This window comes from Zootoca vivipara, chromosome 2 (genome assembly GCF_963506605.1).
Source record: "Zootoca vivipara chromosome 2, rZooViv1.1, whole genome shotgun sequence".
NCBI lineage: Eukaryota > Metazoa > Chordata > Lepidosauria > Squamata > Lacertidae > Zootoca > Zootoca vivipara.
The window spans coordinates 54,151,838-54,168,345 of NC_083277.1; the positions used below are offsets into that span (position 1 = coordinate 54,151,838).

Below are 16,508 nucleotides of genomic sequence, written 5' to 3' on the forward strand. Positions count from 1 at the left end.
GCATGTTTTTACATGAGTAGAATGTGTCCTTTTATTTAAAATGCATCTCTGGGTTATTTGTGGGGCATAGGAATTTGTTCATTATTTTTTCCCCAAAATATAATCTGGCCCCCTGCTGGAAAAGTTTGCTGACCCCTGAATGCTTGGAAAGCACAGTTCCTCTGTAACAAAAGGTGCTTGCTGCAGGAATGAAATCTGGATGGTGTTCAGCTGTTTAGTAAAAGCTGTGGTGTTTCTTCATGAAAACGACATCTGATAATTGCAGCAGACAAAAGGCTCCAATCTACACATAGCATAATGATTAATCAAGTCCTGCTTAAATTGCAGATACAGAAAGGTTTTGCATTTACAATGCTGTCTCTTATTACAACATAGAGAAATCAGTTTTTTTAAGTCCCCAGGCAGACTGGAAATATTTCTGAGGACATGCATTCTCGCAATAAATATATGAGCATGCTTTGTTTGATTTCCAGAAATTTCTGCCATATATTTCCCTAGTCTGTTTCCATAGTGTTGCTGAACATGTATCTTCTCCGAAAAGTGTGCTGGCCTTTCCATGTTATAACTGAAGACATATTGCAAATGTGTGTGCTGCCTTTTTTTTTTTTATGGCAGCAACCATTTTTTGCTTGTGTTACTTGACGAGGCCACAAGAAAAAAGGGGGACTTGGAGAAGGCCATTTGTGTTTTTTCTTACTGTTTTGCCCAGTACAAGGCCCTCCAGATTGTCTGAGGCCTAAAGGAGCAGGGCTGGGCACTCACTCCCTATGCTGAGGGCGACATTGTGCCTTGACACTATGTGAGTGGCATTAAGCATTCCTCTCACGTGAGCACATATCCTATGCAGCAGATTCAGTCCATCCAAGCAGAAAATAATCAGTGCAGGCTGCCTCTTAAAATGAGGCCTTTATCCTGGCAGGCGGCAGAGTGGCTGCCAGGGAAAGGTGATGCCTTGGGACAGAGGCTCTTTCATGCCTCTTCCTTTGAAGAGAGTGGGGTGTGGAGGGGTAATTTTCTGGTCTGTCTTTCTGCCAAGAGGCTACAATGGCTATGCATTAAAGCAATGCCATGGAGATGAGAGGCCAGCATTGCATATTAAGCGCAAAAGACGGAGAAGTTTAAAATGAAGATTCTAGAGATAGTAAAAACGAAGTGTTGCCCATGATTCTGGTGTGACCAGGCAAAAGTTAGATAAGCTTTCCTTTTGCAGGGTGAGGGGTGCAGAAAGGCAAGATTTAAATACAGTGCCTTAAATACAGTGGTACTTCGGTTTTCGAGCGTCTCAGAAGCCAAATATTTCAGTTTTCAAATGTGCCTCAGAAGTCAAACGGCTTCTGAGTTTTTTCCAATTTTCTCCATTGACTTTGCAGACCACCCTTTGCGCTTCGATTGTCAAATGTTTCGGAAATCGAACGGTCTTCCGGAACAGATTACGTTTGGCATACGAAGTACCACTGTACTAGCCTATCTCACAATATATTTCAGTGCTTAGATAAAGTAGCGTAAGCCTTTTTCTGAGAATTAGGAAAAAGGAGGTCCTGAGCAATTTGAGACCTAATTGACATATTGCTACTGAGATTTGAGTACCATCTCCTCCCACCCCTTGCTGCTTAATCATCCCTGCAAAAGTTGTGTGATGTGCAGCAATAGCCTATTTGCTCTCCCACACACACTGGAGATCTGACATGTGGTGCGTTTTCTTGCGCAGACTAAACCCGTGGGTTCCTTTTCTTCCTGAGCTTTGCCCCCACCCTTGCCTTATGGACTCTCTTCTTTTTATTTTCCTTAGACTGTAAGTTCATCTGTCATTACCGATGCCGCACCCTTATCCGGCTAGACTGCAGTGGCCCCCGATATGAAGACAGTGAACAGAATGAAGGCAACGAGCAGACAGTAGAAAAAGACACCAATGTGGTAAGAAAATAGTTCTGAGTCATATATTAGGGTTGCCATACGTCCGGAATTTCCGGGACATGCCTGGGATTTCAAGGGTGAGATCACTGTCCAGGAGGATTTTTTAATTTTCTTTTTTTTAAAAAAAGTCTGGGGTTGTGTTTTTTGTTTTTGGCACGCTGAGGGCACTGGCTGAGCAGTGGTGCTGTCACAAAAGGAAGGGGCAGCCATGGCGCTGTTACTTCTGGTGGCCATGTGTACGTCTCTCCTCCGCCCCTCAGCGGACTCCAGGCTGGAGCCCCTGCAGGCCCCGCAGCCACAGAGCCACTGAAGCACCTGGCCTGCACCACTTCTCCAGAGGCAGTGGAGGCCAGCCGCAGCCTGTGGAAGGCCGGCCTGTGCAGCTTCTCCAGAGGTGGCAAAGGCCAACCGCAGCCTGGAGAAGGCCCGCCTGGCTTTCCAGGAAGAGTGCCCAGCCAGCCTGCGCTGTCAAAAGAGAGCAGGAGGCCGAAGACAGCGAAGGTAAGAGAGGGGATGGAAGGAGGGGGCGAGCAGGGGGGCGAGGAAGAGGTCAGCGACGGGGAGGGAGTGAACGATGAAGATGCGGGATGGGGGGTCCCCCGAATGCAGGGAGGGGGTCCAGATTTTTGGTCTTTGGAATATGGCAACCCTATCATACAATGGGGCTGTAAAAATGCAAAGAGCTTCTTTGCACTGAAGAAAATACATCTGGAATAGCAAGAAACACTCATTTACAAGAACTTGAATGCTCACGCAAATGCTGCAAGTTGTACCAGCCCAACCATTGGGCATGATGAGGTGACTGTCTTAGGCAGCTGATATGGGGTGTCATGAAAGAGCAGCAAACTGGTATGTATGTATGTATGATTGTTGGAGAGATGGAGAAGTTTGAGAATAACTTGGCTGGCCTTGGTACTACAGCATGAACCATGGCTTTGGGGTAGGAGGGACACTATTTGCTGACTTGGCAAGGCAGTTTTTATGTTCATTTGTAACTTTTGTCATTTTGAGGCTGTAATAGCTAGAACTACAAACTATACTTCCTTTCTTTTTATAGTGGGTGTGGAACTTCTTTTGGCTCAAGGGCTGCATTCCCTCCTATGCAACTTCCCAGGGGCTGTGCACTGCTGGTGGACAGGGCTTAGGAGCAAGAAGTAGCTGGAAATGTGACTTCTCCATTGGGCTTAGCAGCAAGAAGTAGCTGGAAATGTGACTTCTCCATTGTACAGTAGGCTACATTCCAGCTATGCAAAATTCAGGCACGGGCACACCCCTCTCCATCCAGACAAGCAAGATGTATTATCACACTGTAAGGACACATTCCAGCCTAGCAAAAGCACTCAAGAAGGATGCAGAGCAGTGCCAGTGAAGGCCGTGGCCTGTGGAGGGTATGTGGCCAAGTGAGATTTCCAAGGGTCCTGTATTTGGCCCCTGGGCCTGAAGTTCTCCACCTGTGTTTTATAATACCTTTTGTTCTTAGATTTGCCAGACTTGGTGCGATATTTGTCTGGTGCTCCCCAAAATGTATATAGGAACATGTCAGAAAGGATAGTGTTTGCAGACAAGCTTATTAAAATCAGGGGTATTTTTTGATGGTTTTCAACTGGTAACTAAACATGTTACAGATTACCCTTCAGATTGCATGTGCTTGTAATGAGGCAGGAAGACACACACACACAGAGTGGATTTTTGATGCAGTATACAAGTGTGAAAATCCTAAGATGTTCAGGAGCTCCCTACACTAATCACTTCTGTTACTTCACATGGCTAGGTTTTATCTTCACTCATATTTAGCATAGCAATAGGCATATTATAAATTATGGAGGGTTTATTATCTGTCTTATCTGCTTAAGAGAATTTTGCTGCTGCCATATGTGGGAAGCCTCTGGTACCTCTCGATAAATGCAGCAATCAGCTTGCATTTTCAAAACAAGACAAGGTTTAGCAGAAGGGAGGGGTCCACAGATTTCATCATGGTTCTGACAGATCCAATTCCATCCTGTTATTGGCAGAGCTGCTTGCTGCAGCTGGGCCTAGATGCTGCTAACATGTCCCAGGGGCAGGGAGGGCTGAAAGGGCAGGTACTTAGATATACAAGGCCATCAGCCCAGCTGGCATTCCTCGTTGCCAATTAACATTTTGCCACGTGCTGGACTAAACACTTCTGTCATGGAACTACATTGCTTAGCAACAGCTTTTGCAAGCTATTCCCAGGACAGACAGAAACAGACAGGCGTGCACATACAAGGGAATTGGGTGGGGGAGGAATCCCTGATTTTTGGCTCAAAGTGGCATCTCTTCAATGTTCTTCCATCTCGTTGACCTCTTAATACAATCATAGAGTTGGAAAGGCCTTGAGATTCATTCAATGCATGAATCTCAACTAAAGCATCCATGACGGATGGCAATCAAGCCTCTGCTTAATAACCTCCGATGAACGAGAATCCACCATCTTCCAAGGGAGTCCATTCCACTGTTGAACAGCTCTTACCATCAGCAAGTTCTCCCTGATGTTTAGTCAGAATCTTCTTTCTTGTAACTTGGCAAAGGTGTCTTAACATATATTATTATGAGATTTCCCTCCCTCACTTATCTGTTATGACCAGAAATGCCTGGAGGTGTGCTATTCATGCTATCTGTTTAGATCTAGAGCAGCAAAGAGGTGGCGAGAGATTACCAGACTTACAGAACTAAATACTTTAAGCAACAAAGATTAAAGGATCAAAAATAAAACTTAAGCAGGACTAGTGAAAATGATCTGAGAATGTTCTTAGGTGGAGGCAGTAGGCTTGTATTTCGTTTTTTAGAATTCTGCTAAACTCAGTACATAACAGATACGTTCTCTACATGTGACTGTAGTGATGTCTCCACACGTGACTCTGGAAAATTTAGAATACAGTACAGTACTTCTAACGTGGCAAGTATAAGGAACATGGTGATTGAATTTCTGCCTCCACTTGAGGTGGAGAATCTGTGGCCCTCCAGATATTGTTGTACCTGTCACCCAAATCCTTGAAGGAATACCTTTCTTTAGATAATCCAAACTGCAGTTTACAATCAGAGGAAGAGGTCATTCTCATATGCTATGCAGGTAGTATGGAAGTCCAATGTCTGAGAGGACTTTCTCTGTAAAGCACCCTGTCTCTGGGACTCCCTGCTGGGGGAGATCAGACAGTCCTCTTCCCTGGCCATGTCAGACAGTCCTCTTCCCTGGCCCTGTTCTGGTGGAATTTGAAGACCTTTTTATTTGCCCATGCCTTTGAGAGAAGTTGGGTAGTCACTGTAGTCTTTATAACTGTCTAGAACTTATAGGAACACTTCACTCCAATGTCTTTGTGACAGCCATCTCTTGCTGTGGCAAATTTCTGTGCCCTGATAGCTGTCCACAAGGCAGAAATCCAATAAGTTTTATTCTTCCAAGTCTAGAGATTTGTGTGAGACTTACATGCAGAATTTCTGGCAGCTGCGCATCCCTGCCCCTGTGCGCCCCCCCCCCGCAAAAGTGGAGCAATCCAAACAAACGGGAAACTGCATTTTTGCCTTTTAAATGAACAACCCAATTCTAAAAATGTTTCTGCGAGACCTACGTCTGAGTAGGTTTACAAATACAGCCGAACAAACCTGCCTATCCTAAACAATATATACAGTATACTTGGAAGGAATTGCCGGGAATGCATACCGCAACCCTTGAAACTTTTCTCTGGGGGGGGGGGGCGCTGCGGAAGGTTAAATTGAGGGCGGCTCTAGGGTGTTGCTATTCCGAGAGGACTTGAAAGGCGCGCTGAGCGGGGAGAGGAAAGCCAGTAAGCGTGACTCCACTTCCCGCGAGGCTGGCTTGGGGATGAAATCACTGCGCAGGCCGCTCCCGCAGAAGAAGGAAAGGGCGGGGCCGAGCTTTTCGCCCGCGACGGGAAGGGGGGCTTCTCCTACGTCATCCTCCCCTCCCTCCGTCCAATGAGGCGCGCGCGTGCGGGGGCTGTATACGTTTCAATCCCAACGGCTGCCAGGAGAGGGATTGAAGGAGGGAGAGGAGGAGTCTCCGGTTGCCACTCGAGCAGCTCTCGCCCGGCAGAAGGCGGGGAACTTCCATGAGGCGGCTCTCGCCCGGCGTGGCTTCAGTTCTTGAAAGAGGGGTTCGTGGGCGACCAACGGAAGCGGGCTGCCCCTTCTAGGCGCTATTTGGGCATTTATTATCGTTCTCTCCTCCGGTCAGGAGGCAATTTGTACGGAGAGAAGCCGCGCGGCTCCTCCCCAGCTCTGCCGGGTTTCTGCGTACGCAGACGGCTCAGGTTTTTTTGGTCCGCTGGTGTGGCGGCGGCGGGGCGGGGATCGCCGGGTCTTGTGAAGAAGCAAAGGGAGCGAGGAGGAGGAGAAGCCTAAGCTGGGCATGGGCGAGGGTGACGCGGCGGCCACCACCCCGTCCTTCGAGATGACCTGGAGCAGCACCACCAGCAGTGGCTACTGCAGCCAAGAGGACTCGGACTCCGAGCTAGAGCAGTACTTCACAGCCCGCACCTCCTTCATCCGAAAGCCCCACAAGGAGAAGGTGAGGCAAGCCCTCCCCCTGGTCCCCGTCAGTCTCTAGGCGGCTCTAATGCAAAATTCGCGGCGCTATATCCCCAGCTTACGTCTCGCTGTGTTCGGATCTCCTTCCCAAGCTCCCGAATCTGTAGGGGTTGGCGGAGAAGGAAGGCATAGTATTTCCGACTAGCCAACTTCTGTCACATTCTCGTCCCCCCCAAAAAACCAACACGTTATGTTTTCCATAAACCGAAAGCGGGTGGAAGGTTCCTTCGGTCAAACACAAAACCAGCAGCGGTTAATAACAGTGAGAATGAGTTCCTGCTTGGAACTTCCCTGGAGAGCAGGCTGGGGGGGGGGGCGGAGAACCTTCATTCTTCTGTCTCCCTCAAGTTAGCTCGAAAACGGAACCGGTTACGTCTGTTCGCTGTTTTAGGAGCCAAAGACATAGTCAAGAGTACAGGACAGTTGGAGAAGGGGTGGAGGCTGGGAGGGGGAAACGACTTAGGTTGCATGCAGGTAGCATTTGGGTAGGTAGCTGGGTTATGGGTCCAGGGATTGCGGTGAACTGCAGGGAGCATTTTATTTGTAGGGTGGGGCTCCAAACCTGAGCACTAAATTACTTTTGAGCAAGGAAAGGAGAAAGTGCTTCCCGGTATGTAGAGTGTTGATGTAGGCAGAGCTTCACTGAGAGGGCACTGTCTCTCTTAAGTACAGAATGGGATGAGAGCAACATGAGAATACACAGAGGTGTAGGTTGGCCCTGCCTTTGATGGTACTATGCAGTTTGTCCTGCCTGGATGAGTGTACAGTATTGTTTCTCTTTTTTTCTGACTACTTGCATTTTCCACCATATTAGCATGTGTATGACAATAAATTGAAAAGGGGTGAGTTTGGTTTTTTTGCGATTACATGCTAGCAAAATTGTGCTGCTCTTTCATGTGGTTGCTTCAGATATCATGGGGAAAGAGTTCTTTTGAGAGGACTAATATTAATGACAGGTGTGGGATTATGTCTTAAAAGGGGTCTACATCCGGCATCATGGCAGTTTAACAAGCTTCGCTCGAGAATAATGAATGAATGGTCACTTGGGGACAAGATGAGATTACCACATGGTGCTACAATGTGATGACAAGACAGCGGAAATAACTATCATCCATTTTAATTTTACATAGGCCAAGCCCTAGTATGTGTATCAGTGCAAAGACCAACATAGCCAATTGGTTATAAACTTTTAACTCGTGGGTTTAAGTATGATGAGCTTTGCTTGCAATGACTATCCTTTATGTGCTGCCACCAAATGAAAGTAACAAAAATGATTTCTCTAGCTTTGGTCTAGTTATCAGGGAGCTGCTTTTGGAGCTGCTTTCTTATTCTCTTGAGTGTTTGGATCAAAATTTGTGGTGTCTCATACATTTTAGAGCATCCCAGCTTAAGCAAGGAATCATGGAGAAAAAAAAACTTGACCTTGATGGGGAACTGAAATGTAGCTTATTTATCAGATCCATGCCAATAAGTTGTTTGGGACAATATCTGAAATGGGAACCTGCTTGTTTCATCTGGCAAAGAGCATTGTCCAGAGATCTAAATAAGAGAGATCCCAGAACCAGAAGAACCAGTCCTTAATTCCTTAAAGCTAATGCTAGTAGCCTGATATCTTGCTTTTTATAAAAAGATACAAGCAATTTTGTGATGTTGAAATGCACTTATCAGACAAGTCTCTGATAGGATGAAGTGTATACATATGACTGCCTAACAAGAAGTGAGTGTTCTTGTTAAATTTCCCTTAAAGACATTAGCACTATGAAGATGCAGACTGGCACCATATTAAGAGTGGCTCTCTTTGATTAGTATGGAAGAGGGGTGTTGTAGAAAAAGCAGTTCCTTCAAAGCATTTTCTCTTTCTAGCCCTGCCTTCATGCTACCAGAACCAGATGCTCCTTCCCAGTTCTCAGTATGCCATGAAAAAAGGCAGCCTAGTTCTTACAGTATTGTGTAACCAGGAGCAGCTGAGCCTGCCTGAGGATTCAAAACAAGTGTGGGGGTGGACACCTAGGTGCAAGTTGCATCCAGAGTCTGGGCTTGTCTGCAGGGTGACAACTACTCAGAGCCTTACATAGAGGAATATAAAGTGTTCTTTTGTAGATGAGGTGCTGTTTTCATTCTGTCTTAGGTCTGAGTGGAGTTTTCTTGATTTACTTGGATGGTGAGAAAGGAGTCAGTGAGATCAACAGTTAAATAAGCTCTTTTTAAGGTTTTCATGAGCATGACCAACAGATGATGAAGACAAAGTAGAAGCAGTAGGCATCTTGGGATGCATTGTTGATTAAGAAATGTTAGTCACCTCTGATTAAGTATGATAAAGCAGGGTTGAAATACAGTTAGTCTGCATCATGTGAAGAGAATGGTAGGAGGGAGGAATGGAAAGGGATGTGGGAGTTGGCAGATGATCCAAGATACTCATCTAACAACACCTCAGACCTGTGATGTGAAATTAGCAACTAAAAACCCATTAATATTATGTGTTAAGCATGATGTGGTTTGCCAAGGTCTAACAGGGACTGAAGGCCTTTTATCCTTCCATAGCCTTGGTGTGAAGTTTGGTATTGTAAAGTTCCACCGGTGAGTTGCCACTCAGGTCCAGGATGAATATATGTATCTTTCTGACCTCCACAGGATAATAATAATAATAATTTTTTATTTATACCCCGCCCATCTGGCTGGGTTTCCCCAGCCACTTTGGGTAGCTTCCAACAGAAAAATAAAACACAGTAATCTATTAAACATTAAAAGCCTCCCTGAACAGGGCTGCCTTCAGATGTCTTCTAAAAGTCTGGTAGTTGTTTTCCTCTTTGACATCTGTTGGGAGGGCGTTCCACAGGGCAGGCGCCACCACCGAGAAGGCCCTCTGCCTAGTTCCCTGCAACTTGGCTTCTCGCAACGAGGGAACCACCAGAAGGCCCTCGGTGCTGGACCTCAGTGTCCGGGCAGAATGATTAAGATGAGTTACTTTAGAAACCCTGCAGTGAGCCCCAAAAGTGCAGCTTGATAGGGGATGAATGCACAACTGGAAATGTTCTTTAGCCAAGGGTTGTGACTAACTTTAAAGGTCTCAAATATGTATACAATTTTCTCTCTCCCCCCCCCCCCCGCCCAATCCAGTGAAAGAGTAAACTGATTTTTTTTCCTTGTTCCCAACTGGTCTGCTGATGGCTTATGCTGTGTCTGTCTTCATGTTCTCCTGGGACACCAAGGAATGCCTGTGTTCATTTATATATGCAGGGAGAGGAGGAGAGACTACTAGGGAGTTGGACAGATAAAAAGTGGCATGTTGGCTGTAGCTTACGCTAGTCTTCTAGATAGACATTTGGTATGACCCAACAGGCCTCTTCTTATGCTGCTTATTTGAGTAGGAATTAAGCCCCATGTTTCTTTGCTCAACATTGTGGTATCAACATGGGTAGAACCCTAGAATTGGCATGGGGTTTATGTTGCTGGCACTTTTTATGGAAATCTCTTGAACCATGAGGACACTAGAGAAGAGTTGAGAATAGCAGTCATCCTTTAGTTAAACCTTAAATCCCTTTGACCAATGTAGGTCTCCCCCCTTTTTTATTTTACTTGAGGTTTTGTCTCTTCCTCTCTCTGGCTCGCTTCCTTTCCTGTTCACATGTGGACTGAGTCACTGAGTGCACATCTTCGTTGTGCACTCACTGCTTATATTCTTTGTTGGTTTTTCTGTGCATAAAAGCCACATATCCCACAAAACTGCTCTAAGAAAAGCACAGCAAAAACAAAACAACCCTGGCCACAGCAATGCAGCTAAGAGTCCATATTGGACTGGAATCCAGCAGCTATCCTGAGTTAACGTTTCTAGAATTCGTGAGTAGGGACGCGGAGGGTTGCAGGGCATTTCGTCTTCATGCTGTTTCCCCTGTTTCAGCAAAGAATGCCACAACCTAGCAGTCCTGCATCACTCATGCTGGGGGTTTACGTTCTGTTAAGTAACTTCTGAGGCTGTGGTTTTTTCTTTACTCATATGAGAGCACTCCTGAGGTCAGAACTGATAATGATAATAGCAAAGCTTGCCTTTCTTCATTCTTCATAAAGTAAGCTATTCATCTGCTTTAACATATGGCGCAATCAAGTCCATGAATTAGTGTCTTTGTAAATCATGTGTTTTGGAAAGGGTCTAATCTTAAACGGAAGTATGCAGGTGGTAGCAAATCTTACCTAATGAGTCGTAATACCAAGCAGAGTGCAGCAGGAGAATTCTCAATACTTAAATATCTTTTATATTCATATAAGTTAATAATTAGATCCAGAAAAATTCTAGACACTTGACTTCTGAGGGTTCTGGGATTAAAAAAATGCATTGTCAGTAGGCTCACAAGTACCATTGATGGCTACAGACTTGAAATTTATTTTAAATCATGATTTCAGCATTGCTCACCACTCAGTTGTCAGAGAGACTTACTGCAGCAAGAGCATATGTTTTTGAAAACACAATTGCAGTTAGGCTATACAAAGGGCTCGATTTTCTTGTGAATAGGATCATCCTATTATGTCTTTGGTACTTTTAAATTTTATAATCCTTAACTTAATTTATTCTCACAAGAACATGTGGGACAGCTTCTCTGGAGATAACATTCCAAAGATAATGGTGCAATAGTTGAGAATATCTTCTCTTTGGTTATCATCTCCCTTAACTTCAGAAAGAAGAGCATCCGTATAATATCCTCTGGCAAAGACCTCAGTGCATGGGTACATTTTAATATAATGTGGTACATAAGGTACCCACAGTTCACAAACCATATAGTGCTTTAAAAGTAAGCAAAACTTGCACTTTGAATTGTGTTCAGAAATGAACCTGCCTCTAGTGTAGCTGTTTCAAGCTGGGTTCCTCTGAGTCAGTCCCAGTTAGTAGTCTGGCAGCTGCATTTTAGACTAACTAAAGTGTCAAATAGTCAAAATGGAAGGAATCTGATTTGGAAGTTACCAGTGTAGGACATGGTCTGTTCTTGATATCTGTGCCTGAGCATGCTAGCTCTGAGGTGACACTGCCCATTAGACAGTGTTGGCTCATGTTTATATATAATATTGTATGATGATTGTTAAGCAACTCTGAGGTAGTTAATTCTGGATTGCTTCAGTTACAGTATCCCAGCTGTGATTTATGGCATTTGCACATCATTGGTACCTTCATTTAAAAATTGTATACTCTAAATTGTATAATAGGATTGAGTCCTAGAGATGGCTCTTTGTCTTGTAAACAGGATGCCTGTGTCCCAAACTTGACATGCCTACCTTGTGTGTGTTGGGGGAGCAGGAGCTGCCCTTCCCATCCTATCTAGAGCCATCTTCCCCTTTGTTTGTTCCACCCTTGCAGATTTCCTCTTGCTCTTTTCCACAGGATACAGCAACTTCCCATTTTGTTCCTTGGGTCAAAACTTTATCCATAGGAAATGCCCCACCCCAATACACCCAGCTTCCCACAATCCAGGCTTTTCTGGATTTCTCAGATTGCATATAAGCTCCTGGAGAGTGGTGTGTGGCAGGTTTATATAGAGATATATTTTTTTCTGTAGAACTCACTGCTACTGTAATCTTGTGCCTAGTTAACTGATGAGCATCAAGAAGAGGGCAGCATTGTTTACTTCCAAGGAAACATCTATTTGTTGGAGAGGAAGCTAGATCAAATAATTTGCTGGCTATTTCCCATTCCCTGAAAATATAAAATAAAATAAATAAAATCCCAATATTGTTCCTTAGGACTTAGTGTGAACGTAAATGTTTTTCCTGTTGCTGTGGGATATAAGAGTTGATATAAGACAGCGGAAGAGTTGATTGGGAGAATGCAACAACTTGTAGAGGGCTTAGGATAATTAGTAGTTCTATTTACCGGTAATCTGTTCTAGCCTTTGGGTGCCACCTTATGTCAGAAAAAGAGCTAATATGGATGTTTTCTAGACTCTGTGAAGCAGAATCACAATAACAGAGGGAATAGCATGTTGCCCTTAAGCTGAATGTGCTGCAAATCTTTCTGTATACTGTAGCTAGTATGGCAACTCCTGTTGTTGTAGAAGGGATATAATAAGCAATTTAGCTCTGAAGGATTCATCTGTAGCAGAGCTTTTCAAACCTTTCATGTTGCTAACACTTTAGACATGCATAATTTTGTGACACAGTAATTCAGTTTTACTAGCAAACCAGAGGTTAAACTACCAGCCCTGGGAAGAGCATGGGGAGCGTTTGCGTGACACACCTAGACACTGTGACACACAGTTTGGAAAGCTCTGATCTTGGAAAACTCTAAATAAAGTGACTCTTGACCTTGGTTCTCCAGACATAAAGTGGGTTGTGGGGATTGGTTGGAAGCTTTAAAAATGCTTGTAAAATATGAATACTACATAAATGAGTGCTGACTAGGCAGATGATTTTAACCATGCAAGTAGAGTATCTCCCCAGGACTCTTGAAGAAATAAGTCATACAGATTGTGTTGTGAGGCACACTTGTAGCATGGCGCCAATTCTGTTCTTGATTCTGCTTAGGAAAGGAGGCACCCCTGTCTCTTTATTTATTTATATTACACTTTTCAGGATACAAATCCTTCCAAAATTGTTTACAAGTACTATCAATGCATATTCACTCTCTCTCTCACACACACACACACAGAGTAATCAAAATTAACAGATACCAAGCCATAAGGATCCTTCGCACAGGGCACCTAGTAGTAGATGACTCCAGCTGAAGTAGGGGCAGACTTCATTTCACCTTCCTTACTCACTTTCCTGGTATCCTTTCCAAAGGTGGTTGCTGGTAGTTTGCCTTGGCAGGCAAAGAAGGGCAGTTGAAATGGAGAAGACTGCAAGCGCTTCTCCTTCTCTACTACTATGTAATATACTACCTATAATAGCTATAGAAGTCATATAAAAGGCATGGATAGAAACAAAACAAAATTAGATTGACAGAAAAAAATTATAGTGTGGATGATTATAGCATGTGGAATATCTGCCCTGTGCTTTGAACTCCTCTAGATTTGGAGGGTACATTGTTGTTTTGCAAGCTATGCACTGTGTGAACCAAGTGGCTACAGGCAATACATTATTCTGTAATTCACAGTGCTCACTAGTTTCACTAGTTTTATATGGCACAGAAATGGACTTTGTTTCACCACACCTGTGAATATGGCTTAGTGGTACCATGTGACTTCACTTTAGGAGTAAGAAATTTAATGGAAAGAGGCAGCTAAAAGTGCCTGGGCTACAGCTACCTGCCCACAGAGAATGGGATGCTTGAAGCTGAAGGTTCATGGTTTAAATTCAGGGGTGGGAAACCTTTTTGGCCCAGATTCCTACCACTCCCTACCCCCTGGGCAGAACAACCCATCTGTAAATCACGTGATGATTGGTATGTAGGATGTCCCACTCAAAGTCCATCACACATTGTTTTTAAAGTGTTAATAGGATGTTGGGCATTTGGGAACTGCAGTGCAAGGGGTTTTGCCAGCCCTGCGCTTGCCAGCACCAAGCATACAACTGGCAAAGCTGCTTTCTGCAGGAATTTGCTGTGCAGTCAAGTTTCCCATGGGAACTCAGTCACTCAATCAATGCGGCTGTTCTGCAAGGATCAGCTGCATCTCTACCTGCTCCACACTTGACATCACATCATGTATTATGTCAGATGTGGGGCAAGTGGCCATGGTTTGGGAAAATAAACTTGGGACCTATGCCAGGCCAAATTTGGCTTATGGGCTAGAGGTTCCCCACCTCTGTTTTAAACATTGGAAATCAGAAGGATTTTTCCATTTCAGCTAAATGGTAAAATAAGTTGTCTCTAGATTGATCTCAGTAGATAGGCAAGTTGTAATGTCTTGAACTATCACAAAGCCAGGTTTTCTAGACCAAGTACCATTCTTCTGCAAGTATTAATAGAATAATATAGAATAGAATAATTTATTGACCAAGTATCAACCATACTTGGAATTTTGCTTTGACTACATTGCAGTATAAGAAAAACGTACCTCATACAAACACTATTCCCCTCGCAATACAACAGCACAACGAAAAAACCACATACCACCAACTAACCTCCCTTTTGCCCACAACTACAGATTCAACAATTTGATGGCACAAGGAAAAATGCTATTCCTGTGTCTAGACGTTTTTGTATATAGAGTCCTGTACCAATGTCTGGATGGGAGTAAATCAAACAGGTGATGACCAGGATGCGAAGGGTCTACAGCGATTCTCTGCTCTCTTCCTGACTCAAGCAGCATAAAGTGTCTCTATTGGAGGCAAACTAGCACCAATCACCCTCTCTGCAGTTCTTACTGCTCGATGGAGCCTCTTCTTATCCAGCTTAGGGGCTGTACCATACCAGACAGTAATGGAATTACAGAGAACAGTTTCAGTAGTACCTCTATAAAATTGAACCAGCAATTCTTGGGGCAGATTAAATTTCCTTAGTTGTCGCAAGAAATACAATCTCTGGTGTACCCTTTTAATAATATTGATGTTATCAATATTATTTAAAAGATCATAGAGCCCAAGAACTTAAAGGACTCTACCACTACAACCATGTTACCAAGAATGGAGATTGGCAACAAAGGAAGATCCTGAGAGTTACTCCTGTTGCTTAAGTATTATCAAGCTATTGCAAAATGGAACCACAAGGTTGCGAACGGGCCATGCGCTGATTCATGCTTAATTTCTGTACATGATTCAAAGAGATGCTGCTTTTCTTCCAAAACTCCACTTTGGACACCTTCCTTAGGGTCCCGCCACCAAATGAGGTAAGACTAGTAGTAATGAGAGAGCCTCTTCCCTGGTGCCTTAATTATTTTTGAAGCACCAGGCTTTCTCAGACTGTTAAGAAGTGATGAAATCTTAGAGCCACTTTTGATACTTTTATCTTCATGCTTCCTTTTCTTGCTATTGTGATTGATGTTTGTGTTCATTTTCTAATTAACAGTATTTTTATGTATATACATCTTTTATCAATAAAAGATGTCCTGGTTTACTTTTTTAGAAGTAGTATACAGGTATAAGATCATTTAACAAACATTGTCAGTGTCTCACAAATGCATTATTATTGCTTGGCGCCCATGTCTCCAGCTAAAATGATTTGTATTATATGTATACTGTGTAGATGATTGCATGTTGCTTTATTCATAGGTCTCTGTGAAGGAGACCCTGAGAGAATAGGAGCTGATCTCTCCCATTTCCTTTGGCTCATGTGGTTACTCAGCCAGTGGGAAAGGAAGTGGTTCCCAGTAATCCCTGGAGATTTCTGATTGGTTTTTAGTGAGCTCATCTGGAATTCCCTACAATCTCCCTCCCCCCACCAAAAAGAGTGAAGTCAACAGGAAAAGAGGCTGATGCAACCAGGAGCAATTCACTTCTGCTGAAAATCTGAAAGAGAAACTGGTTGTGGGCGTGTATGTAGAAGGGTGCTCATTTTGTGCATGTAATTCTAGAGGTAGAAGGAAGTTTCTCTTCTGTAGAGGAGCTACAATGTACATATTAAAGCAAGCTTTTTATTGCAAGGATTCCTGGCTTTCAGCGGGTTGAGGGCTATATTAAGTTACTAATGTCAGGAGTTAATGTATTTTAAGAAGCTGGCTTTATTGATCCTTTATGTTCTGAGAGCCCATTACCTTTTAATTTCAGTCAGATTAAATATTCCTGTTACATGTATTAGCAACATAAACCGAAGTGGGTTTACTTTACATGGAAACCATTTGGAATTACCACCCTGGTGCATAATGCCAAAGTACCTATTTGAGGTAGAGCTAGATCCTTGAGGTGAAACTGTATCTCATTGTAATTCTCCATAATTCAGTTTGAAGTAAATGTTTTGAAAGGTGTTGCTTCCTTTTCTGCATGTTTGAGAGTAGATGTTTGGCTCTAAATAGAAAGCCCTGGGCTCTGCATTAGTAAAGCAAGTACTTCACAAGAAGGGTGGTTGCCTTTTTGGTGTACAGTACTGAAGCAGTTTTTTTGTATGGTGGCTTCTCTTCATGACAGAGCAACCTCTGTGTGTTCTACCAAAAATCAAAAAATATTTTTGC

The 16,508-nt window shown here is 43.7% G+C and overlaps 1 protein-coding gene across 2 annotated transcripts in view; it reads left to right on the top strand.

Moving 5' to 3' along the window:
• Positions 1–16,508, top strand: part of RASSF1 (Ras association domain family member 1) — a 31,250-nt gene that overhangs the window by 6,200 nt on the left and 8,542 nt on the right. Inside the window, exon 2 of one of the 2 annotated variants that reach the window (XM_035106047.2) lies at positions 1,790–1,914. In XM_035106047.2, the coding sequence (XP_034961938.1) occupies positions 1,790–1,914 (125 nt within the window). Of the gene's footprint in view, positions 1–1,789; positions 1,915–5,478; positions 6,461–16,508 lie in introns of those variants that run through there. The other variant, XM_035106049.2, reaches the window with a different exon arrangement.